The sequence below is a fragment of the Narcine bancroftii genome, chromosome 9 (assembly GCF_036971445.1).
Source record: "Narcine bancroftii isolate sNarBan1 chromosome 9, sNarBan1.hap1, whole genome shotgun sequence".
NCBI classification, from domain to species: Eukaryota; Metazoa; Chordata; class Chondrichthyes; order Torpediniformes; family Narcinidae; genus Narcine; species Narcine bancroftii.
The window spans coordinates 25045649-25070839 of record NC_091477.1 but is presented as its reverse complement, the minus strand read 5'-3'; the positions used below and the strand labels follow the sequence as shown (position 1 = coordinate 25070839).

Here is a 25191-nt window from a genome sequence, read left to right as displayed (position 1 = left end):
GCTTTGTCTATTTGCACATCATTATATTGTACTCTGAGATCAATTGCAGAGTACTGCTTAAAAAAAAAGTGGAGTTCTAATCATTAATTTTGCGAAGTTCTGCAAACCAATGGTCTAAATAATTATAACTTCCAAGAAATACGGATAGGAATGGCTGAGAAGAACATGGAATAAATGCAGACAAATGGGATTAGCCCAGAATGACAACTTGGTTGGCATGGACAAGTTGGGCCAAGAGGGCTGTTCCATGCTGCATGACCACAATTCTAACACATAGAGGGTAAAAGATCCAATAGGAAATGAGGTGGGCATTTCTTATTTTTAGTAAGAAACAATGGCAACAATTTTCAATAAAATTGGTGAGTTGAAGGTTAATTTGATCCTGAATCAACTGAGTTAAGTGAATTAACCAGTTTACTTGCAAAAACGCATTGCTATTGACTAACAGATAATATTAATCCGGAACTTAAGAGAGGAAAGACATGAAGCCTTTGAATGAATAATCAGCGAAATAAAAAATGGAACATTTGAATATAATTTATGGAGTAGTTAATTCAAAAATTACAGTTCATTTTTCCTTACCTTAACAAAACTCATGCGAATAGTACACATCTTGGTCAGTTCATAAACTGCCTCAAAGCCATGATTTACAGATTGAGCTAAAAGCTGAGCGAACTCTTGGTTGTTGAATATCTTCAGGCTGCAACCACTTGGTATCTTGCATACAGTGGTAGGATGAAAACCATGGTGGTAGTTGCAATTTCTACTCTGTACAAAAATGCTGCTGTCGCTGAGACATTCAGCATAGACTTCACCTCCCACATAGTATAAATGGACACCTGCAAAATAAATAATAATTCTAGCATTACAAAGCAATCTTTCCTTTCTGTGATTGATAGAAATAGTGAGAAAGTATTAGTGAGAAGTTTTGTGGGAGGGGATAGAGAGCGAAAAGAAAATAGAAGAGACAAAAAGAGGTTATTCCTCCTGAGAGGTAGACCGATTGTTAGTTTCATATCTACAGATTCTTTTTTGAAGACATTTTTGTCTGCTACTCGATAGACTGATACCAAATGATTTTGAGGAAAAATTATTAATAAAGGGCAGGGGTCATCCTGAACTGATGAAGCAAAAACAATGTGCCTTTGCCAAAGCATCTGAATTATGCTGCAACACAAAGAAATAGGAAGGAAATCATTTGTTTTTCAAGCAGCTTCACTATCACCATCCAATTTTGATGTGATATTAAAGAAACGATACAATAAAATACGAACACTGCTTGCACTTTTTGTTTTCTTTAGCTTCAAAATATTGAAATTATTGCAATTTTTAATAACAAATTAAATGGTCATAATGGGTGACATATATAAACGATTGCCAGATAGTAAGGGCTCAGCTAGGAACCAAAAACAATTCTGTTCAACAACAAGTTGTATGTTTTGTACAACATAATTTTTTTTTTTATTTACTAAACCATGATGATGAATATGTTGAACATACAATTAATGAATACAACTTAAAAAGACAAAATACATTCATAATTTTTTTTAAAAACTAAGCCCCTACAACCCCCCACCCCCTTCCCTAACCCACCCCCCCAAAGAGAAAAAAGAAGAAAAAGAGATCACATAACATAAAATTCGTCAATTAATTCCATGGTTCGGAGCCACACCACCAATGAGTGGAAAGGATTTAATAATTCAACCCCATATAATCCAAATACGGGCTCCAGGTTTTAGAAAAAAAGAAATAATTATTTTGTAAATTATGTTATCTTTTCCAATGGAATACAAGATCTCATCTCTGAATACTCAAATCTTGTACGGATTGACATTTCTGTTCCAGATAGTTTGACAATTAGGCTTACCTTTACCAATGTGTCGCCTGGTGTTCTCAATCGTGGAGTTGCGGTTAACATTTGAGAGAAGACCAAGACAAAACCGGTTTTTGTTGTTCGATGGATCAGTAAATCCATCCACTAAAACACTGGTAGAGGAAGCATGGAAGGCCTCTCCAACTCTATTATTTAATTCATAATAAACAATGGAACACCAGTGCTTTGGCTCTTCATAAGCAACTGGCTGGACATCTGAAATAAACCAATTAGCAGGAGATTAACATGGTGATAATCTGGATCGCAAGATTATTTGTTGTTGTTCCCACTAGCCCTTCCCACCCCTTTATTAATAAAAACATATTGCTCTTGAGAAGGTGGTGAGCCAGCATCCTGAATTGTAGTTTCTCTAGTGAAGCTACTCGCACGGTGTTGTTTTGACGGGAGTCCCAGATTTTAGACACAGTAACAATGACAGAACGGTTATTTCTAAATCAGGATGATGGGTAATCCAGAAACTGACCCTTTGGCTCATCTAGTCTCATTTATTTGCATTCAGCTAATATTTTTCTAAACCTTTCTTATCCATGCACCAGTCTAAATGCCTTTTTAACTTTACAATTGCCCCCACTTTTACTACTCTTGCAGCTCATCCATACAACTAACACGGTCTATGATGATGCCTTGCAAATACTTCCCCTTTGACCTTAAATCGATACCCTCTAGTTTTCAATTCCCCTACTTGGAAAAAAGCCTATGACTATTTACCTTATCTATGCCCCTCATGATTTTGTAACCTTTAAATGGTCTCTTCTGCTCCAGAAAGAAAAGCCCTAGCATATCCAGTCATTCTTTGTACTTCAAACTTACCAGTCCCAAAAAAACATTCTTTTGAATCTTTTCAGCAACCTTTACAGCTTAATACTTTTCCCGAGAGCTCAGTGGCCCAAACTGCAAACAATAGTCCAAGTGCGGGCTCGCCAATGTCTTGTAGAGTTGTAACATGACAATCCTGTGCACAATGCCTTAACCGATAAAGACAAGCATGCAAAACTTGCTTCACCAATCCATCTACCTGCATCAGTACTTTATGCCACTACTAACCAGAGCTTTATAATATACTGACTTTAACTTTTGGAAAAAAAAGTCAATATCTGCACCAGATCAATGAGAATAGAATAACTACATTCACTTTTAACCTGTGGGTAATAATGAGAGAAAACATTCTAATATATTGGACAATAGAACAATTCCCATTGTGATTACCTATTACAATCTGCAGGCTCTATTTAACAACATCAAAGATTATATTTAAACATTTATTAGCATTCATCATTAGAAAAAGGCTGCAGGAAGATCTGCACCAGCTCTGTACCCAAGTAATCAAGTTGATCCCAAACCCTTGCCCTGTCTCTTCCAAGTACTCTATAAACTTTTTCCTTTCACATTATCAATTTTTTTTAAAAAACCATTATTAAATATGTCTCAACCTCACTGATAGTGCATTATCGATCTTAACTACCTGTTGTATGACATTTATGATTCTTTTTTTTAAACTTTATTTAAGATTTTATAACATGAATAACATATAGAATTACATTAAAAAAATTAAGAACAAAATAATAAAATTACAATACAGTATCAGTAGTCTAAATAAACTATACCCTCCCCAATAATTATTACACATTAATAACCCAACTCAAATTAGTCCAACCCCCCCTTTCCCCCAAAATAAAGAGTGAAGAATTAATAAAGTTAATAATATATGTGAGAAAAAAACCCACTTACAAAAAAAAACAAAAACATAACCGATTAAAATACTAACAAAAAGAAAAGTAATTAATACTAAGATATCAGACTTAAAAAACATATTTAAATCAAACTTAAATGCATATATTTAACAAATGGAGTTAAGATGAAACATATATTTAACTCAAACTTAATATAAAAAATTAGTAAAGTTAGTAACATTATCTATCAAAAATTCTTAAACAATAATCAATTCTTAAAAAAAATTGTAGCATGAAAAAAAGATGAAAAAAAAACTTTCTCTATAGAGATAAACCTTCACCAAATATCTACTAACTTCACATCTATCATATTAGTCACATAAACCACCATCTTAAAACAAAATTCAAACCTCATTAAGCATTGTACAATTCAATTTTAGTACTCTTCCACCATTTTTCCCTTTTAACCTTGAATAATTACCCAATAAAAGCTCCAATACCACATTTAAATATCCCCAATCATTATGTTAAAATTCAGATATCCGAATAATAAAAACACATCTACAACGAAATCTACATCTTCAACAGATGGAGCCTAAACCAGACATTTATGATTCTTCTGCCAATTAATTCCCATCTCCGTTCAATCAATATTTTGATCCACCAATGGAATCAAGTTCCTATCTATTGCCTTAATCTTTCATGATTTTAAACACTTCTGCTCCAAGGAAAACCCCAATTTCTCCAGTCCATAATTCCTGCATTCATTCCAGTAATATCTTCAATACCTTTAGACCTTCATGATCATTCTGAAAATGGCCCAGAATTAGACACAATGCTCAAGCTGCAGCTAAGTTCACACTCATTGTTTGTGTGTTTTACATACATGTTTAGCTACAGTAAGAATTTCACTGCTTTATGCATCATTATTTAGAAATCCCATGTGCATTTTTAAAACAAAATCAATCATTGGTCTGTTCTACCATTTTCAACAACCTATCCAGATCTAACTGTTCCTGTACCTGTTTCAAAATTGTACCCTCTAGGTTTTATCATCTGTCCCCTCATTCTTCTTACAGAAATCTAATCACACATTTCCCAACATTAAATTTCAACAACAGGTGTGCATATATTCCATCAACCTGTCTATAATCTTTTTCTCCGTTGTTATTACTCATGTAATAGTTCACTGCTTGGGTCTTCTACAAACTGTGCACAATTAATTATTAGTTCTAGTAGTTATCCCTGGACAGTCTGAACAATAATACTTTATTGCAACTCTTTTTCTGCCACTAAAGCCATTTTTCTATTCACACTGCTGCAGTCCTTTCCATTGTTAGTTTTAATTGTGATGAAGAGCATAAATGTCACAAAGAAATGCTTATGAAAGTCCACTTATATCAAAACTGTATCTGTTACAGACAAAAAAAAGCTTGCTTTTAGCAAAACTATGCTGTTTTTACCTTCAACAAGTTCCAAAAACTCATCCACGAACGAGGTTAAATTGACTGGCCTATAACTGTTGGAATTCTCTTTTTACTCTTGATTTGAATCATTTACAATTAAATCATTCTCAAACACAACTCACATTCCCACTTCTAATTCCATCATTTATCAAGGTGGAAAATAATTTCAACCATCTGACTTTTCCATGTACCACCACTATTATTAATTTGTCTATTCAATACTACATTAGACACCAATAAGATCTTTCTTGGTACAGATGCTCATTTAGTACTTATGAGTTGATTTTTTAAAAACGTATTAACCCTATTTCTCTTGCTATACATTATAATACACAAAAGTGCTGGAGAAACACAGCAAGTCATGCAGAATCCAAAGTAAAAGGCAACCAACCTTTTGTGCTTGAGTGCTTTGAAACGTTGATGGTGTGTGACCAGAGTTTCTCCAGCATTTGTGTATTGCACTCGACCCCAGCATCTGCAGATTTAACTTTTATTCTCTGTTTATGTTTACAGTCCAAACAAAGGAATCCAAAAATCTTATATTTGCTATGAATTTTTTCTCTTGGTGTCTTTGATGCTCATTTTATTTTTAGCTACCTATCTGATCTATACGAAGTCAGCATTTGCATTACTAGCTTGACAGACATTATAAACCGTATTTTTCTTGTTTTACTTCACACAGAACTTTAAATTCCCCCATCTTTTCTCTTTCAGAACATACCTAGACTGCAGCTAGCTCAAATTTTGTTCAGAGTCCTATTTACCAATCTTCCATGATTCCACTTGTCTCAGGTCATAAATTCTTTCATTTCATCTGACTCTTCAGTTCATTATTTTTACCTTGGAGTTTATACATGTCTTTTTGTCAGAACCTTTCTAAACCTTAAGACATTATGACTCTAGAACTGTCCCCTAAATATTTTCCCAATAACACAGCACATCCAGTATATCTACTGTCACACAGCTCTAATGTCCATGTTCAATTGTGACTTCTGGAATGATCTATGTGTGTTTGCATGTTTTTCCTAACTGCCTAGGTTTCCCATATGTGCTCTGGCATGCAAGTTGGATGGCTAGGTGCCCTCTGCTTATTGGCCCTAAGCTTTAAGAGTTGGGGAAATCGGTGGGAGTGGATGTGGGAGAAAATAATGGAATTAATTCAAATGGATGCTTGATGGTCAGCATGGATTCAATGGACATGCTGTGCAATAACTTACCTACTCCACATGGCCTGTTTCATTTCCAGAATGAGAAAAGAACAGGTGCAGGAACAATTCAAATCTTACTCACCCTCAATGCTCCTATTATTATTTTTAATCCAATCTACATAAAGGTTGAAGGGCTTCAGACCTCCCACAACATATTGCCTCCATCATCCATTCCCTTTATATGCCAAGACATGAATGACATCAAGAGTAATCATTAAGTTTCACTCCAATAGCTCCCAACCAATGGGCCACAGTGTTTCTCCATGTGGGCCACAGAGATTGATTTTGATTGGGAGTTCTTATGTTCAGTGTGTTGCTTGCGGTGTTTTTTGTTCTTTAAAAATGTTAAATAAAATACTTTAAATTAGACAAAAATGTGTTTCTTATAAAGCTACCTTTGACTTGAAAATATTGCTTTACTCATTGCCACTAGTGGGCCATGGCCATAAGCCAGGTGGGCCTTAGTCCGAAAAAGGTTGAGAAACACTGTCCTACTTTCTCAAATGTCTTAAAATCATAAACAATGTCAACAATAATCTCTCATCTCATCTTTTTCTTCAAATATACCTGCCAAGCATAGTCAAAATGATTGAGATGATTCTGAAGGTCTCAGTCTCCATTTAACAAATTGTTCAACATGCATGTTAAAAATATGCTTTTTAATTCAAATTTAAACACATACACATCATGGCTCAATAGCACTAATATAAGCTTCTTGGTTTTGGAATCTTACCCCTGGCGGAGATAATAGGAAGATTCGGAATGCTAGAGGTCATCATAACATTCCCTGTATCCATAGGTTGCGTACTATCTTGATTTATCTGCTCTTCTGGTGGCATGTAAGCAGGAGGAGGGGTGTCAGCTGTGTAAAGGAGAACACTTTAAGACTCAAAATTGTTTCAGAGTTCAAAATAAGCATTAGGATCACTCAGTGCAACCAATGACTTATCAAATTACTTGCACATGAAGTCTTTCTTGTGAACATATGTCACTCTGGACATCATGATCACTGATGAAAAAGTAATAATTTTCAAAAATAAAAATTCAAGCTATTTGTTTGGGACCTGAAATTGGAAACTGAACTGACAAGCATAAATATCCAAGGTTGCGGAAGATTCACTTGTGAATTGTACTAAAATTTAACTCACGTCAAAATAAAAAGGTAACCAAAAAAAAAAATCCAGGAGATTGTTTTAGGGTACAGGTAAACATAGAAATAGAGAAAATTTGTATCTTTATTCCGAATATTAACAATTGGAAGATTCAATCTCATTAATATTTGACCTGCCATTACTTAATATTGTTTTTATGACAGTGACGACGGAACTAGAATTACCTGTAATTTTGGGAAGTATTCTACGTAAACCTGCTGTTGCAGGAGCTTTGACAGCCTGAAAAATTCGAAAAATAATTCTGACTATGATGACTGTACAAAACTTAAATTAGATCCAAATTTCAATCTTTATACATTATAGCAAAGCAATCAATTTCAGGGTTCCAAATTAATTGAAAATTCACCAATAGATGTAGTACAATTAAACATTTGACCTCCAACATGAGAAGATCATTTCTCCGTGGTTGGTGATGGATATTCACTATGGGCGTATAGGGACTCTTTAGTTAAGAGGGGCAGAGTGATTGTTGTCCCAGGAATTTTACATGGATCCACCTCACATCCCACCTCTGGACCCGGACACAGGCCACTGCCTCCTCCGCGAAACAGCTGCCAGCACAGGACGCAGGAAGGCCATCCCCGACCACTCTGACGCTGCTCCATCCCAGGCCTAGACTCACATCCATCCCCAGGTTGCTTCATCATCCAGGGTAAAGCCCATTGCTGTGGGAACGACACTGGGTGAAGCTACACAAACACCCCGATGTCATCACGCAGAGATGCAGGAATTTCACAGCAAGTCATTCCATCTGTTAGCAGCAGTCCTGCACCCAGGCTGCGACTGCCCTGTCAAGTGACGGCCAGCCCCAGCGTATGCGTGCTAACATCACAGGGCCTGAACACTGACACTGAGCACCACTGCCCCACCAACGAGCCAGTTCCCAGAGGAGGTCGCGGCCTATGTCCGGACACCAGGTTGGAAGTGAGATGTGAGGTGCCCCAGGCACGAAGATGCCCAGGGCTGGGATGTGGTGGAGCAGGGCCACTGTTATTGTTAATTTGTTTATCTTTTCACTTTCTCTGTCCGATTTCTTTTTCTTCTTGCTTTGCCCGGATCGTATACTTATGATATTCAGAGCCCAAAACTGCATTTCCAACATTTAAATATAAAAAAAATGCAGGCACATCTTTTAAATTGTTTATGCACCCACGCATAGGCACACATGCTGAATACAAGCTATCTGGCTGGTGATATTTAGTAGGCAGTCCTTTGTGGACATTGGCAAAGGACCTCACAAGAGATTATGCAGAATCTTTAGCCAAAATGATTCACTTCTGAAGATAACAAATAGATTGCATTAGACAGAATTTTGGCTCAATCCATGTTCATCCAGAATGGCCATAGCACCAACAACTTGGCAAGTGGAAAGTGAAGTGAAATTATGTTTTATTTTTTAAAAAATCAACCTAAACAATAATTTTTAACAGCCTACTATCAAAGAAATGCAGGTCCTCTTTGTACTTTGGATTTTAGTCAATAATTGGTCAAAAACAAGAAATGTGGAGATACAGCGAAGAACTGTTTATGACAAAGCTAGATTTGAATAGATGAGACAAAGGGATCATTGAAAAACTGAAGTAAGTGAATAAAAAGGAAAACTTTCTTGCACCTGAGGACACAGGTACATGAGAAAGGCAGTCAATAATATGGAGGGTATTATTTTAGGAACTGCCTTGGAAGCATTCTTCAGTTAATGAATGTACCTCTGTCATTAAGATGAGAAAAATTTGTTACTTGCTGATAATTCTATTGTGTTCTGCTTCATTTACTACAAATAATGAAATAAACCTATGTTAAAATGAACAAAATCTGGACACAGAGGCTTGGGCTGATAAGCAGCATGTAACATTTAAAATACGTGCCTGACTTTCCATCTCCAGCATGAACACACAAAATTCAATGAAATCCTGACCTTCAAGTCGCAAGAAATCACAATTAAACAAACTTAAATGGACCAGCAAGAAATGCTTTAGTTATTGGAGCAAATCTAATGCTGACTATTCTAAAGAAAGTAGCTCAATGCCCAATTTATTTAAACATATCCACCATTTAAAGATAGACATCAAAAACAAGCTGAAATTACCAGAAAATATTGCTGAACCTTTAAAACAACTTCAAATTTGCGTAATTTTATATCATGCCATAAAATTTGGTGTTTTTAGTTTTTTTTAAAATTAGGTCGCTTTTTAAATGCGTCACTAATGTTTTAAATCTTGATATGGTAACCTACAAGCAAAAACAAATAGGAAAAATTGCTAATAAAAAAGAAAATCAAACAAATTGGTTGCAAAAACAGACAGCAAATAGGCACATTTATAACATGTGGCAATGCTGAATTTAAAAGTCTAACTTGGTTAAATTTGGAAGGAATAAGGATGAGTGCTTAGAATTTGATTCTTTTTCATTTAAATGAAGGCAAATGAATACTCTTTCACAAACACAGGCTTCTTAAGCTGCAAGAATTAGCTGCAACATGCATCACATCCCATGATAAGATAGGATTTCAATTTAAAAGCATGCTTAGGCTTGTATTTTTCGTGCAGTTAAAATGGAAATACCTCAAAACAATGTAAAGCAAACATTCTAGTAATCTCAACAAAATGTCTGTCTTAATAGTTTCTCCTCAAAATGTCAACCATTCTTTGCTTCCACTGATGCTGCTTGACCTGCTGAGATCCACCAGCAGTTTTTTAGCTTTAGATTCCAACATCTGCAGTGTTCTGCATTTCTCCAGACTTTTTAATAATACCATGTTGTCCAGAAAAAAGATTCCTCAAAATAGTTTAAAGCTTCAAAAGCATTTGAATTTCAACAATTAATCCTCAGAAGTTCTATTTTAAAATGTTTATATAGTATATTCAATATTGTATTATGCATACAATGAAAGATAAAATAATATCTTAATACAAACTATTTGGGGAGAGGATCTAGAATACTTTACTTTTGTACTTGTATCGTATCTTCTCTCCTGTATTTTGTACATAAATTCATACAAACTTCAAAGAGGAATAGCTATTAACAAACAAGACCTTAATATTTTGCTGAAAAAAAGATATTAAATCTCATTACCTGGTAGCTGGAAAGGACTGCTTGGTCCAGAACTGGCAGGAGAGCTGGGATAGGTACTGCTGGCTGGTGATGGAGGGTATGGGCTATTTGGGGAAATTGGAAATGGATTGCTATTTGGTTGTTGGAAGGAATCGGGAAATGTAGCATTGTGTGGCATATGGGGTTCGTTATGACTCAGATTACGAAATTGGACGAGAAGGCTGTGCTGTGGGTTAAATTCACTGTGTCTTGGAACCAAAACTGGAGGCAGAACTAGAATTTAAAAGACAAAAAGAGAGAGATTTCTTAATTTTAAGTGCTAACTTCAATAAAAATGTTGCTTTAATTTGGAAACATGATCCCTTTGGTTCCACTGTTTCCATCTCTTCTTTCCCTATTCCTGTACTTTTCTCTCTAACTTTTCTTTCCCCCTTTCCCAGTGATCTCCCCACCTGTCCAATACCATATCGCCCCTCAACCACCTCCTAGCTTTATTCCCTCTTTATGTACATAACATAACCATGTATTTACTTTAGTATCAATAATATTGTAATATTGTAATCAACCCTTTAAAAAAATTTTTTTCTATTTTTCTTTAAATGTAATTCTTTATTGTATTCATGTTATAAAAATTTTAAATAAAGTCTTTAAAAAAAAAGATAAAGCAGACTAATCTTTTCAACTCCTGTGCAAGCAGTCCTCAGATTAAAAATGAGTTAGTTCCACTGCCTCGGTCTATCTTTTACTCAAATTTGTGTTTAAGTCAGAACAAGTACATACAGTCCTTATTTAACGTCAGTTAGTCAAATGTTCATCTTGGTATATAGAATATATAGTATATGTTTTACATTTCTGTACATGTAAAACACTTAAGAAACAGTTCCAAATACAGTATAACATCTTAAACATAATAAAAAGTATGTAATTCGATGATGTAGGAGCAGATAATGGAGTGATGGCTACTGTTGGAGAGGATGGACCTTGAGCTAGAGAGTCAGGGTTTGATTCTGCTGCTGGAGAGGCAGAATCAACTACAAAGAAGTATCTGTTCATTTCTAGCTGTCTTTAACCCAAGGCGGCAGTAAAAAGTCTCCAAACTCTTGGTTCACAAGTTGCTTATAAACAACAAAATAAAGAGTATACAGTATTATACAGGTGTGATGTTCAAATCTGTAATTTTCAATTTTGGATCTGATCCCACACTTGCAAGATGTGATATGCTACTCTCAGGTGATGGCAGCATTGCGCGAGAGTATCGTAGAGCATATACTCTTGCAATGCCGACTTATCCGCAGTTTAACCGGAAGTTGACGCCGTTCTACTTCAGGCCATCTTGTCAGTTCGCAAGTAAGAGTTATTCATCAATTTGACGTTTTTATCCAGGGACTGTCTGTATATTGTCTGATCTGCTGAGTACCCCAGCAGCTTCTTTTTAATCTCACATCAGTACAAGCATTAGCTCACTTCTTTTGTTATCTCCTCTATTTTCTCTTGTATAATTTCTCAAAAGACCTCCAACTTAATTTTGCATATGTCATAGAATTATGATTGCATAGTGACAAGTAATTAGGCAAAATTGTTGAGAAAATGTCAAAGCTTCAAATAAAAAAGACAAATTATATTCACTGGAAATCCAAAATCAAAAAAGGGGAATGCTTATGCAGGCCAGGAAGCACGTTAGGCATACCTAGTTGAGAAGTGATGAAACTCGGTTCTAACATAAAGTTATCAATTTTAAATTAACTGCATTTCTCTCTTCATGAATGTATACTTCCCAGATTTCCAGTCTTACCCATCCTCATACATTGCACATCGATAAATTAAATGTCCCTCCAGTATTATAAAACCATGCAAAAATGCACTTGAATAAACTGGAATATGAATAAGGCTAGCACAAAGGAAGCGTGCATTTACTTGAACCCTATTGCTCCTCAGGCAATACACATTTTTTAAAAATCCTTTAAATATTCCAGCTACATAGATGAGATTCACCTTGACCCCTCCCACTCTCCCTCCCATCAAACAATATGCTGAAGAATTTAGATACTGTGTTCGATTTTCAAAAGTTATGTTAACAGAAAATCTTTAATTTTAAACAAATCCATGCAAGAACTGAAATATCAAGAATAAAATCCCTTAGTATTTGCTGAATAAACAAAATAACTTTAAAAACCTTTGCTGAAAGTTTCACATCAGTGTAAAATTCCATGTGGCTACGTGCACTTGAACAGATATTAGTTGACCTTGCAGAAAACAAAATATCTAATTAATAATAAAGATGCTAATCAATCTTCAATAAATACAAGGGAAGTATTCCACATACCAAATGTAATGAGGATTTTTAACTCAAAAACTTATGATCTGCTCTATCACCAGTTCCCATGCTTTACACTGTTGGTCTGCTATACCTGCATGCATAGCCACTCGTGAGAATTTGACACACCGTAAAAAAAAATGTTGCTGCTTTTTGATTCATGCTAAATTAGTTTCTGCTCCTTCATTCTAATTCTACTACTGTACATTGTCGAATAGTATACTTTCTTCACCTAGCTATTCGATAAGGGAGGGCAAGAAAAAAATTCAATGTTAAATGTGAGAGAGATTTACTCAATTGCTCAGTTTCATACACTAAAGTCCATTAAAAATACATTAAATTTCAAGGCTCACATTACTGAAAATATCATAATGTCAAGATAAATATTGGTCATTCAGATCTAGGACAGAAGACTGAGCAGAAGTGATTTTTCAACAATGCAGGGATTAGCTGCTGACCTGGCAGTGCATCCAAGGAAGAAATCAACTATTTGGCCAGAAGTGAACCCGGATGATCCACTTCTTAAAGATACTTTTTCCTGGATCTTTTGGCAAGGAGAAAATAGCTTAGATATTTTGCTGTTTCAATTAATCACTGCAATGAGCAACTTGAACAAAAAAACATTCGTGCTTTGATTCAAAGCCAAATAATTTTAACACAAGAATACAAATTCCACATATCTAACAACAGCAGATGTTTCAACCCATCAGGACTATCCTATTCCCCTCAACATTTTCACCCCACAAACAGATAAAGAAGGGCTTGCATCTGCTCGGCCATTCAACAAGAGTATGGCTGATCTTTTACTCTGCATCACTTTACTGCAGTATCCCTCCGTATCCCTCAACAACTGAGTTTCTATTACACTCTTGAATTGAGAGAATTCAAAAATTCACTTCATTCGGTAGGTAGTTTTATTTCTGTCATGAAGAGCCTCTATGACCCAGTTCCACACATGATTCTGCACCGACATTGTGAAGCCTTACAAGGATCACTTTCAGTAGTATTGCCTTTCATTCTTTTAAACCAGAGTGCTTGATCGCTCCTTCCAAAACAATTCCCTCTCTCTGAACCACCAAAACACTAGAATTTGATCTGGTAAACTTCTGCTTTGCCTACTCGAAAACAAATGTATCCTTCCAAAGGTAGGGAGGCTAATGTAATCAAGCAAACCAACCCGGGCATAATTCAAGGAGCAGCTTAGATGAAAGTTAATTAGAAAGGAGGAATGGGTATTGATCAGGTTAGCTGCAGGAGGATGGAAGCAGGATCAGATGGAGCATAAACAAACTTAAAAAATAAACATTTGTGTCAGTTTCAGAATAAATAGGACAGACAAGAAATGCTTTCATCTGATAAATTGTGAATCTTTGAAATTCTCTATGCAAGAGGATGAGAGCTTATTTCCATGGTGAAAACGGTCTGTAACAGGAGGTGCTTGCCATTTCAAGTCATTGGAAGTTTGCTTTCAACTGCCAATCAGAATGAGAATATCCAAGGAAAGAAATGCTCATCCAGTTATCCATGCTATTTGCATTTTTTGGTTAATAGCATTCCAATTCATGCAGTTAATTCACCATCTGCAGAACACACCTTGATGTCAGCCTGTTACATTTTTAAATCAACCATACTTTCTTCCCAGTAAAACAGGTGCTGTGGTCCAGCAGTATTGCCATTTCAAAGTTATGTAGATGCTATGGTACAACTGAAATGATACAATTTTGGTTCTCATTTATTGAAAAGAAAAACTAGTTTTACCCAATTCTTATAGGCTAATCACACAAATAATGTGTTATTTATCTGTATTGTGCTAGAAAAGACAATTTGGAGAGGTTGTTGTTGCTGATTGAATGAGGTGGTCACTGTTACTTTTTCCCATTTAGTGCTATATTACTTATAGAAGTGGGCAACTTCAGAGAAAGAATGAAAGTTTGTGCAGAAATGAAGTAGTTTTCTATGGTTTTATTCCAGAGTTGTGAATTGTCCTAACTTTGCTAAGAGTTCAGAAGTTATTAGTGTTACTCCATATCTGCATTTTGTGGCCATGCTTCAACCAATAGAACAAGGATCAGCCTCAAACTATTGATAACATCACAACCAAAGGGCCCAATCAGATATTCAGAAACATGCACTCTCTTCCAAGAATGACCAGGTAATACTCAAAACTGGAAATCCCATCAGAAACTGCAGTTGGTAAGCTAATTTAGCAGAAATCAAGGATTTGTGTTGAAATCATATGACCCAAACCAAAACAACATTCACTTTTTTCTCCCCCCCAGAGAATATTCAAACATATAATGCCTGTAAAAAACAGTAAATTCTGTCTTGCCATCTATGAATGATCTGGCATTGTCTGTAAGGAGTTTGTACATTCTCCTTGTAACCGATGTGGGTTTCCTCTTGGTGCTCTGGTAGGTTACTTGGAGGTAATTGGGCGGCACAGGTCTCAATAGCCGGAATTGGCTTTTTCTGTGTTGTAAGTAAAAGGTGTCACATAAACATAATTGAAAGCTTGATACATTAACCTATTGGGTTGCGCAGAGAGGAGAACTGCTGTCTCATAGTTCTACATCCACAGGAGATATGTAATATTTTAGCCAAAGTTGGTTAAATCCCTTGAGTTAGATGAGATTCACTGAAAGGGAAAAGATTGCTGGGGCTCCAAGATTTTTAAATCTTCACCCTTTTCAAGAAGGGCATCAGAGAAAAGCCTGGTAATTACAAACTCTGAAGCAACATGGAGCAAATTAGATACTTGAGGAGTATTAAAAAAAATGCAAGAAAAATCTCAAGAAAGAAATCAGGAAGGCTAAAAGGTTTCAGTCATATTGCTGAGATTGCTTTGGCAGACATTGTGAAGAAAATCTTTAAGGTTTCTGCAGGTATATTAAGAGCAAAAAGATAGTAATGGCCAAAATTGGTCCCCTTGGTCAGTTTTTTATGGAGCCGAAAAAGATGAGGGAGATCTTAAGTTTTTTTCCCCCCAATCAGTATTCACTCAGGAAATAGGCAGAATCATGGGAAGTAAGGAAAACAAGTAGTGAGGTCATGGAACATACACATATTAAAAGAAAAGGAAATGCTGCCTTAAAGCAAATAAGGGTTGATAAATCATGAGGACCTGACAAGATGTTTCCTCAGACCTTGAGGGAGACTAGTGTGGAAAATACAGGGGCTGGCAGAAATATTTAAAGTGTCCTTAGCCATAGGTGTTATGTGCAGGATTGGAAGATAGCTCACGTTGTTGTGTTGTTTAAAAAACTCCAAAAGTAACCCTGTAAATTATAGGCTGGAGAGCCTGATGTCAGTAGTAGGTATATAATTGGAAAGTGTTCCAAGAGATCGGATATACAATTATTTGGATAGCTAGGAAGTGATTAGGTATAATCAATATGCCTTTGTGTATGGTAGGTCATGTTTAACCAATCATAGGGATTTTTTGAAGAGGCTATTAGGAAACTTATATAACCACTTACAGCACAGAACAGGCCAGTTCGGCCCTACTAGTCCATGCCGTAACAAATCCCCACCCTCCTAGTCCCACTGACCAGCAGCCGGTCCATACCCCTCCAGTCCTCTCCTCTTCATGTAACTATCCAGTCTTTCCTTAAATGTAACCAATGATCCCGCCTCGACCACGTCTGTCGGAAGCTCATTCCACATCCCTACCACCCTTTGCACAAAGAAATTTCCCCTCGTTCCCCTTATAATTTTCCCCCTTCAATCTTAAACCATGCCCTCTAGTTTGAATCTCCCCCACTCTTAATTGAAAAGGCCTATCCACATTTACTCTGTCTGTCCCTTTTAAAATCTTAAACACCTTTATCAAGTCCCCCCTCAGTCTTCTACGCTCCAGAGAAAAAAGCCCTAATCTGCACAACCTTTCCCTGTAACTCAAACCTTGAAATCCTGTCAACATTCTCGTGAACCTTCTCTGCACTCTCTCTATTTTGTTTATATCTTTCCTATAATTTGGTGACCAAAACTGTACACAGTACTCCAAATTTGGCCTCACCAATGCCTTGTACAATTTCATCATAACCTCCCTACTCTTGAATTCAATACTCCGATTTATGAAGGCCTTCTTCACCACACCATCTACCTGAGTATCAGCCCTGAGTATCAGTACCTGAGGGTACTATTTACCATAACTCCTAAATCTCTTTGTTGCTCTGCACATCTCAATAGCCTACCATTTAATGCATATGACCTATTTAGATTTGCCTTCCAAAATGTAACACCTCACACTTATCTGTATTAAATTCCATCAGCCATTTCTCAGCCCACACCTCCAGCCTTCCTAAATCACCTTTTAATCTACGGTAATCTTCCTCACTGTCCACAACACCACCAATCTTTGTATCAACCGCAAACTTGCTTATCCAATTCTCCACCCCTACTTCCAGATCGCTAATATATATAACAAACAATAGTAGACCCAGGACCGATCCCTGAGGAACTCCACTAGTCACCAGCCTCCAATTGGACAAACAATTTTCTACCACTACTCTCTGACACCTCCCATCCAACCATTGCTGAATCCATTTCACTACCTCCTTATTTATACCTAATGCCTCCACCTTTTTTCCTAACCTCCTGTGGGGAACTTTGTCAAAAGCTTTACTAAAGTCTAAATAGACAACATCCACAGCTTTCCCTTCATCAACCTTTTTTGTAACCCCCCTTGAAAAACTCAATCAGGTTTGTCAAGCATGATCTACCCCTGACAAAACCATGCTGATTACTCCCTATCAATCCTTGTACCTCCAAAAATTTGTAAATACCATCCCTCAGAACACTTTCCATCAACTTGCCCACCACAGACGTCAGACTCGCGGGCCTATAATTCCCAGGTTTACATTTGGACCCTTTCTTAAACAGCGGAACTACATGCGCCACCCTCCAATCCTTTGGCACTACCTCCATGGCCAGTGACATCCTAAATATCTCTGTTAATGGCCCCACTATCTGTCCACAAGCCTCCCTGAGTGTCCTTGGGAATATTTTGTCTGGTCCCGGAGATTTATCCACCTTTATTTTTTTCCAACACAGCTATCACTACCTCCTCAGTTATCCTTATATGCTTCATGACCTCCCCACTATTTTTCTTTACTTCAACTGGTTCAATATTTTTTTCCCTAGTGAATACCGAGGCAAAGAAATCATTCAAAATTTCCCCAATTTCCTCTGACTTCTCACTCAGCCTACCCTCGCTATCTACAAGGGGTCCAATTTTATCCCTCACTAATATTTTACTTTTAATGTACCTATAGAAACTTGATGAAGCAAAGGCTGAGGATGGTGTCTACAAGGTCTTTAGTAAGGCCTTTGACAAGATCCCACACATGGGAGATTAGTCAAGAAGGTTAGTCAGGAAGTTTTAGACACTCAGAATTCATGGTGAAGTAGTAAACTTCAACAATGGCTAGATGGGAGAAGCCAGGGAGTAGTGGTGGATGATGGCTTCTCAGTCTGGAGGCCTGTGACTAGTGGGGTGCCTCAGGGATCGGTGCTGGGAACCATTGTTGTTTGTCATCCACATCAATTATCTGGTTGATAATGTGGTAAACAGAATCAGAAAGGTTGCAGATGGCACTAAGAATGGACTGGATGGAGAGGATTTTCAGAGGGATCTGGATCATCTAGGAAAAAGGCAGATGGAATTTAATGCAGACAAGTGGGAGGCGCATTTTGCAAGGACAAACGAAGAAAGGACGTCCATGGTAAATGGTCGCGCACGGAGGAGTGCGGTAGAACAGAGGGATCTGGGAATACAGATACCTAGTTCCCTGAAAGTGGCATCACAGATGGATAGGTTTGTAAAGAGAGCTTTTGGCATATTGGCCTTCATCAATCAAAGTATTAAGTATAGGAGTTTGAATTTTATAGTAAATTTATATAAGACATTGGTGAGGCCAAATTTGGAGCATTGTGCACAGTTTTGGACACCTAACTACAGGAAAGATATCAATAAGATATAAAGAGTGCAGAGAAGATTTACTAGCATGTTGCCTGGGCTTCAGAAACTGAGTTACAGGGAAAAGTTAAATAGGCTAGGACTTTATTCCATGGAGCATAGAAGAACGAGGGGAAATTTGATAGAGGTATTTGATGAGGGGCATGGACAGAATAAATGTAAATAGGCTTTTTTCACTGAGGGGAGGTGAGATACAAACCCAAGGACAAGGGACAAAGGTGAAAGGGGGTAAGTTTAGGAAGAACTTCTTCACACAGTGAGTGGTGTAAGTGTGGAACAGGCTGTCATCTGAAGTGATGAATGCGGGCTTAATTTTAACATTTAAGAATAATTTGGACAGATACATTGATGGGAGAGGGATGGAGGTCTATGGACCGGGTGCAGGTCAGTAGAACTAGGCTTGGCGCAGAATAGGAGGGCTGAAGAGGCCTGTTTCTGTGCTGTAATGTTCTATGGTTCCATAGTCACTGAGATCAGTAGTAGAGATGTAATTTGAAAAAAAATGAGGAACTGAATTAATAATCATGTGGAAAAGATAGCGCTAATCAGAGATAACCAGCATGGATTTGTCAAGAACAGATCCTGACTGATTAATCTGATTGTTACCTCTTCAAAAAAAAAATCAGTCTATTGATGAGAGCAATGTTGTAACATTATTTACGTACACTTCAGAAGCCTCTGATAAGGTTCTACATGGAAGATCAGTTATCAGAAGAGAAAGGACAGGCTGGGCCTGTTTTCTCTGAAACAGAGGAGAACAAGGAACAAAGGGGAATAATTAGGAGAGACTACAGGAAATTCTTCCTGTTATAGGAGGCAGATAAAACTAGAGGACATAGATTCAAAGGGGCAAAAGATTTTGAGGGCACTTGAAAGGGATATTTTTCCAGAGTACACTATCTGAGAGACTAGTGAAGAAAGTCATTGATAACATTTAAGAAACAAGATGAGAACATGAATCACTGAGGCATAGTATACTACAAGGCAAAAGCTGGAAAATGAGATTAATACGATGGATGGGTTCCCACTGGTAAGCATGAACGTGGTGAGCCGAAAAAATGGTTTCCACACGTACAATTTTTAACCAGATTCAATTCTGACCACTCTCCCCTTTCTATGCAGAGTCTGGACATTCATCCCATGCCTACCTGAGAATTCCCCCTGTCCCCAAAAAAGGCAGGTAGATAAGTTAATTGGCTACTGTAAATTTCTTTTAATTTGTTAGTCTGAGAATTTGGGGGAGTGGAAAGGGAGTAAAGAAAGATGGGCAAAGTTGTGAATTAAAGAGGAGGCTGAGTACAGGGTTAATGGTCAGTTACTTAAGAGTGTGGATGAACACAGGGACCTTGGACTTCAAATCCATACATCCCTCAAGGTTGTCGCACAGGTTGATAAGATAGTTAAGAAGGCCTTTGGAATCCTGGGCTGCATTAATGGGGAATTGAGTTCAGGAGTAGAGAGCTCATGTTGCAACTCTATTAATCTCTGGTTGTTGTCATTTCTGGTCACCTCATTATAGGAAGGATATGGAAGCTATGGAGAGGGGGCATAGGATATTTATTAGGATGTTACCTGGATTGGAAACAAGTCTTATGAGGCAAGGTTAGTAGAACAGGGACGTTTTTTCTTTGGAGTGTAGAAGGATGAGAGGAGACTCGATAGAAGTCTACAAGATTATGAGAGGCATAAATAGTGTGGACAGCCAGCACCTGTTTCCCAAAGTAGACAGAGTGAGGGGAGGGAAGTTGAGGGGAGACATCAGAGCTAAGTTTAATGCACAGAGTTGTGGGTGCTTGAAATCCCTTACCAGGGATGGTAACGAATGCTGAAACATTGGGGGCATTTAATAGACTCTCAAGCACATGGATGAAAGAAAAATAGAGGGTTATGGGATAGGGTGGGCTTAGTCCTTTTTTTTTTAAAAAAGGAATATATGGGTCCGTACAACATCGTGGGTTTGAAGGGCCTGTACTGTGCGTAGTGTTCTTTTCTTTCTTCTTTGGCTTGGCTTCGCGGACGAAGATTTATGGAGGGGGTAAAAAGTCCACGTCAGCTGCAGGCTCGTTTGTGGCTGACAAGTCCGATGCGGGACAGGCAGACACGGTTGCAGCGGCTGCAGGGGAAAATTGGTTGGTTGGGGTTGGGTTTTTCCTCCTTTGCCTTTTGTCAGTGTTCTATGTTCTAATAAAATGTGTCACTATAAGATTAGTATTAACAAAAAGGTGCTTGATAATTGGAATTAACTTGGTCATCTGAAGGGCCTGTTTTCTTGCCTCCAACCAATAAGGAAAAAAGAGCATTTGCTTATTTTTTCTAATGATCTTCCCAAATTAACTAGACATGGTACTTATTTCTGATTCTTTCTTTTATATATTTTTTTAAATATCCACTTATGTGCAAGATCAATTTGGAAAATAAAATGGCGAGAAGTGTGATTGTTTTAAACCAGTACTAATTTAAAACCATGTTAAAAATATTTACCCAGCTCTAACATGACCCTCCGTATTATGGTTTTATTCCACAGCTAAATAACAGCATCATTTCATACCAACCTTACATTAACACAATTGAGTACATACCTGGACTTTCCACTCGCTTGTAATGATAAGGATTGATGCAGACCTCCTTTTGTTTGGAGCCAAATGGAAACTCACAAATATCTAATGGCTTCAACTCATGATGACTTTGAAGATCTGGCCAGCGCCATACACGGCAATAAATAACATGTGGCAAGCCTTTCCTGTGTGATACCTGTAGACGCCCATCTAAAGATCGTGGAATCGTGACACATTTGCTGGGCTGTCCAGGACTGCTTAATGCCTTCTCCAAATCTTCCATGGCTCCCTTTTTCTTCTTCAACTTTTTTACTAGAGCATCAACTGCCTTTTCTGCCCATTTCTCTTCTTCATCCCCTTGCTTCCAGCCTAAAAGACGTTTTACAGCAGGGCTGGTAAATGAGAATAGGCTTGCCATCGTCATTGTGAAAAGATTAAACAGTATTAAAACACACTATAATTAATTGCTTCCAGGGAAATGTCCGCAGTTGTAATCGGTAATAAACCAATTAAAACAGCCACTCCGTTTTAGCAGAGGAAATCTCCAACTTATATATAGTGAAGTAGCAAGTTTTCCTTCTTCCGTCTTGGTGACTGTCTTTTCACTAGTTCACAAAACTGAACTCTGGATGTCCAAGTTTTTGTTTTCAAACTACTTCCTCAAACCACAGCACCTAGGAGGAAGAAAATAAATCTATAAGAATCAATGAATAGCAAAGTAATCTCCACTTTAGGAACTAAACAATACCTGCAACCACCATATATAACTAAATACTTGCAAAGTTCTGGGGAACTAGCAAATGCAGTCTCAAATTAAGGAGATAGTCATTCAGAACCAAACAGAGAAAAAAAAATGACAGATTATAAGTATCCAATTAAAGCTAATCTATCCCTCATTTAAAAACAATAACAGAAATTTTACTGTAAATAATGAGGTCCTGATAAGACTTCAACATTCTACACATAGAATGGATGGAGAACATGCAGACAGATTCTTATAATATTGGGGAAAGGAGAAGGATTGTTAAATACAATTAAAAAGGATGGACCTATATTCTCTAAAATTTAAAATGAGAACTGATTTCATTAAAACGAAGTTCTTAAGGCCTTAAGAGGGAAAATCTAGAGTCAATGCTCTCTCCTGGCTTGGGTGCCTAGAATAATGGTCCATCATCTTAATTTAAGAGAAAAGTCTTTCACAACTAAATGAGAAAAAAAATACTGTCATCTAAAGGCAATAAATCTTTGGAATTCACCACACAAGAGGGCTGTGCAAGCTCGGTCATCGAAAATATTCACCAGACCAAGATCAACAGATTTTGGAGTGCAAGTAAATCAGGGGCTGGTGATTAATGCAGAAAGGAAGTACTGAGAGATGCTAACTTTGATCTTACTGGACAACAGAATAAGTATAAGAGGCTAAAAGTCTTATTCCTGTCAAGCTCCTTAAGAAAAGCAAGCAGATGGTGATGTGGAAAACAATCCATTTCATAGTTTCATTCAAAAGGTGGCCTGACTTTTAAATCTGGGCTTCTGCTCAAATTTAAACTGCAAGAATACACTGCAACAAAAACCTCAATAAACGTTTGCAAGCTAATCCAAAAAGGAATCAAACTTTCTTTCATGCAAATTTTTTTTAATGCAATTTCTCCACTCCCCCAGAGGATTCTCAAATTTCATTTTTAAGAATAAAAATTAGCAGAAAAGCAAGAGAATCTGAAAAAATAATCTGTACCATCAGTAGAATTCAAAGTGAAGTGCTTATGTCTTATTGGTATAGTGCAAATATCTGAAAGTCTTTGATTGATGATTTTGTGGACCTCAGAGTGTTACAGGACTATAGTCATCAAGATTAATTTCTAGTTTAAGTTACCTGTATGCAGCCTGCAAGTACAATTTAAAAAAAACAATGCTTATAATTTCATCCTAGTTTGTTTTTCTCATGACAATATTTGGAAATTCTACTTTAAAATAACCATAAAAAGTTAATCCAAATGTTTCTTTTTCCTTCTAAAGTAATTGCATTTATCACTTTAGAAGGAAAACTAATGTTAGGATAACTCATTTCCTGTATAGTCCTGTGCTGCAAGGAAATGAGTAATCCCAAAATGTCATCAACACCAGGAAGCAGACAAAAATGGCATCCAATAGAAACTCATGACACATCATCAATATACACTGCACAAAATAATTAAAAAATTCCTCAGTGTTTGCCGCAATATGCTCTTTGTAGAAATTTTTTTTTAGCATTTAGCCTTCCTGACTTTGTATCAAAAACATTTTAAAATCATTTCTTAGGGAATTTAAAAAAATGCTGACCTTTTGTCATAAAAATTGTAATAAATTCCTTACTACCTCTAACACAAAAAAAAAATCTGCACAGGGAAATCTTAACAGGGAAAAGTGAAAGAAATATGCAGCCATATTTCCTTTAGCTTTTAAATCGAGGTGTTGATGCATGTTCTTGGGTCCAATGCCATCACTGATTTACATCAACAATCTACCAAATGCACCAGTACCATTCATTCAAGGACCGCTTCTTTCCTCCTGTTGTCAGACTCTTCAACAGACCTCACAATTGCAAATGATGATCTCATGATCTTAAACCTACATTATCATGCCTTGCACTGTTTTAACTGTACTTCTCGAACTCTACACTTTTGTATTATTTTTGCACTTCATCGGTTAAGATCTGGATAGCACTTAAATATACTGAGATGTTTTGTTTTAATTTTGAAGTACAACACAGTTACAGGTCTTTCCAGCCCTCGAGCCCGCACCACCCAAATATACTAATTAACCAACTAACACTATACATTTTTTGAACATGGGAGGAAGCCCTACGCAGAAAAGGGGAGAATATATAAACTCCTTAGACAGCCCCAGATTTGAACCAGGGTTTGTGGCACTTAACATTGGCAAGTTGGTCAACACAGGTTTTCATACTCAGCAAGGGACTCAATCTGGACTAGATGTTTTCCTTGGATTCATGCTCCTGAAGGCAGCCTGCACATCATCCTTGGATACTGACAGTAGAGGGAACATAGGGGTACAAAGAGGTTGTTCTTGTGGTCAAATCGGATGGAGAAGTCATTGAGTTCACCTGGGAGTGAAACTTTGCTGTCTCCTACTGTACTGGATTTGGTTTTGTTGCAGGTTGTCATTGAGGCCTTGCCACAGCTATCTGGTATCCTTTGTTGTTTCCATTCTCATCTAGAATGCCTACTTCACCCAGGAGGTGGCTTTTCAGAAGTTGCACCTGCTTCTTTTGCAGTGTTCTGGATCTGTGGACTTAAATACCTGTAGTCTGGCTTTCAGTAGGTTCTGGAATTCATTGTTCATCCAGGTTTTCTGATTAGGGATAACTCTGAATGATTTAGTGGGGATACATTTGTCCATATCCATTTTGATAGACTGTAACTACCCTAGTATAATAATTCAGATCATTAGCCATGTTCTAGAACACCGCCAAATACACTGACTCGAGGCCGTCTTATAACCGTTCTTCAGTCTCCCACAACCAGCTTCTGTCTGTCCTGATCTCTGGAGCCTCTCTCTTTTCAGCCGCTCTCTGTATTTAAGCAGTCAAATCTCTGCCCAGTGATTTGACTTTACAAAATTAAGTCACGGGAAAGAACAGTAGACCCTCTTTGGTGTAGGAGTAATCAAATGTGCTGGATCCTCTGGTTTAGCAGGTTACATGCTGATGGTAATTAGGCAGAGATTTCTCGAACAGGCCGAGTTAAAGTCACCAACTATGATTTGTATTGCCTTGGGGTGCGCCCTCTTTTGTTTACTGACCATGTCATTCAGCTCTAGCAATGGGAGGGATACAAACTCCAGTGAAAATCAGGGTAGATAGAAGGGCCTACATTTAATTTAGA

General features: G+C 37.2%; 1 protein-coding gene across 10 annotated transcripts in view; it reads right to left on the bottom strand.

Moving 5' to 3' along the window:
• The window catches only part of LOC138743320 (mothers against decapentaplegic homolog 5), a 53229-nt gene that overhangs the window by 4498 nt on the left and 23540 nt on the right, over positions 1 to 25191 (bottom strand). For 8 of the 10 annotated variants that reach the window (XM_069898478.1, XM_069898483.1, XM_069898476.1 and 5 more), the window contains 6 exons: positions 21332 to 21981; positions 10483 to 10734; positions 6972 to 7100; positions 5422 to 5517; positions 1868 to 2089; positions 583 to 839 (listed from right to left, as the gene is read on the bottom strand). In XM_069898478.1, the coding sequence (XP_069754579.1) occupies positions 583 to 839; positions 1868 to 2089; positions 5422 to 5517; positions 6972 to 7100; positions 10483 to 10734; positions 21332 to 21731 (1356 nt within the window). In that variant the 5' untranslated portion in view covers positions 21732 to 21981. The remainder of the gene's footprint in view (positions 1 to 582; positions 840 to 1867; positions 2090 to 5421; positions 5518 to 6971; positions 7101 to 10482; positions 10735 to 21331; positions 21982 to 25191) is intronic. The other 2 variants (XM_069898484.1, XM_069898485.1) reach the window with 2 other exon arrangements.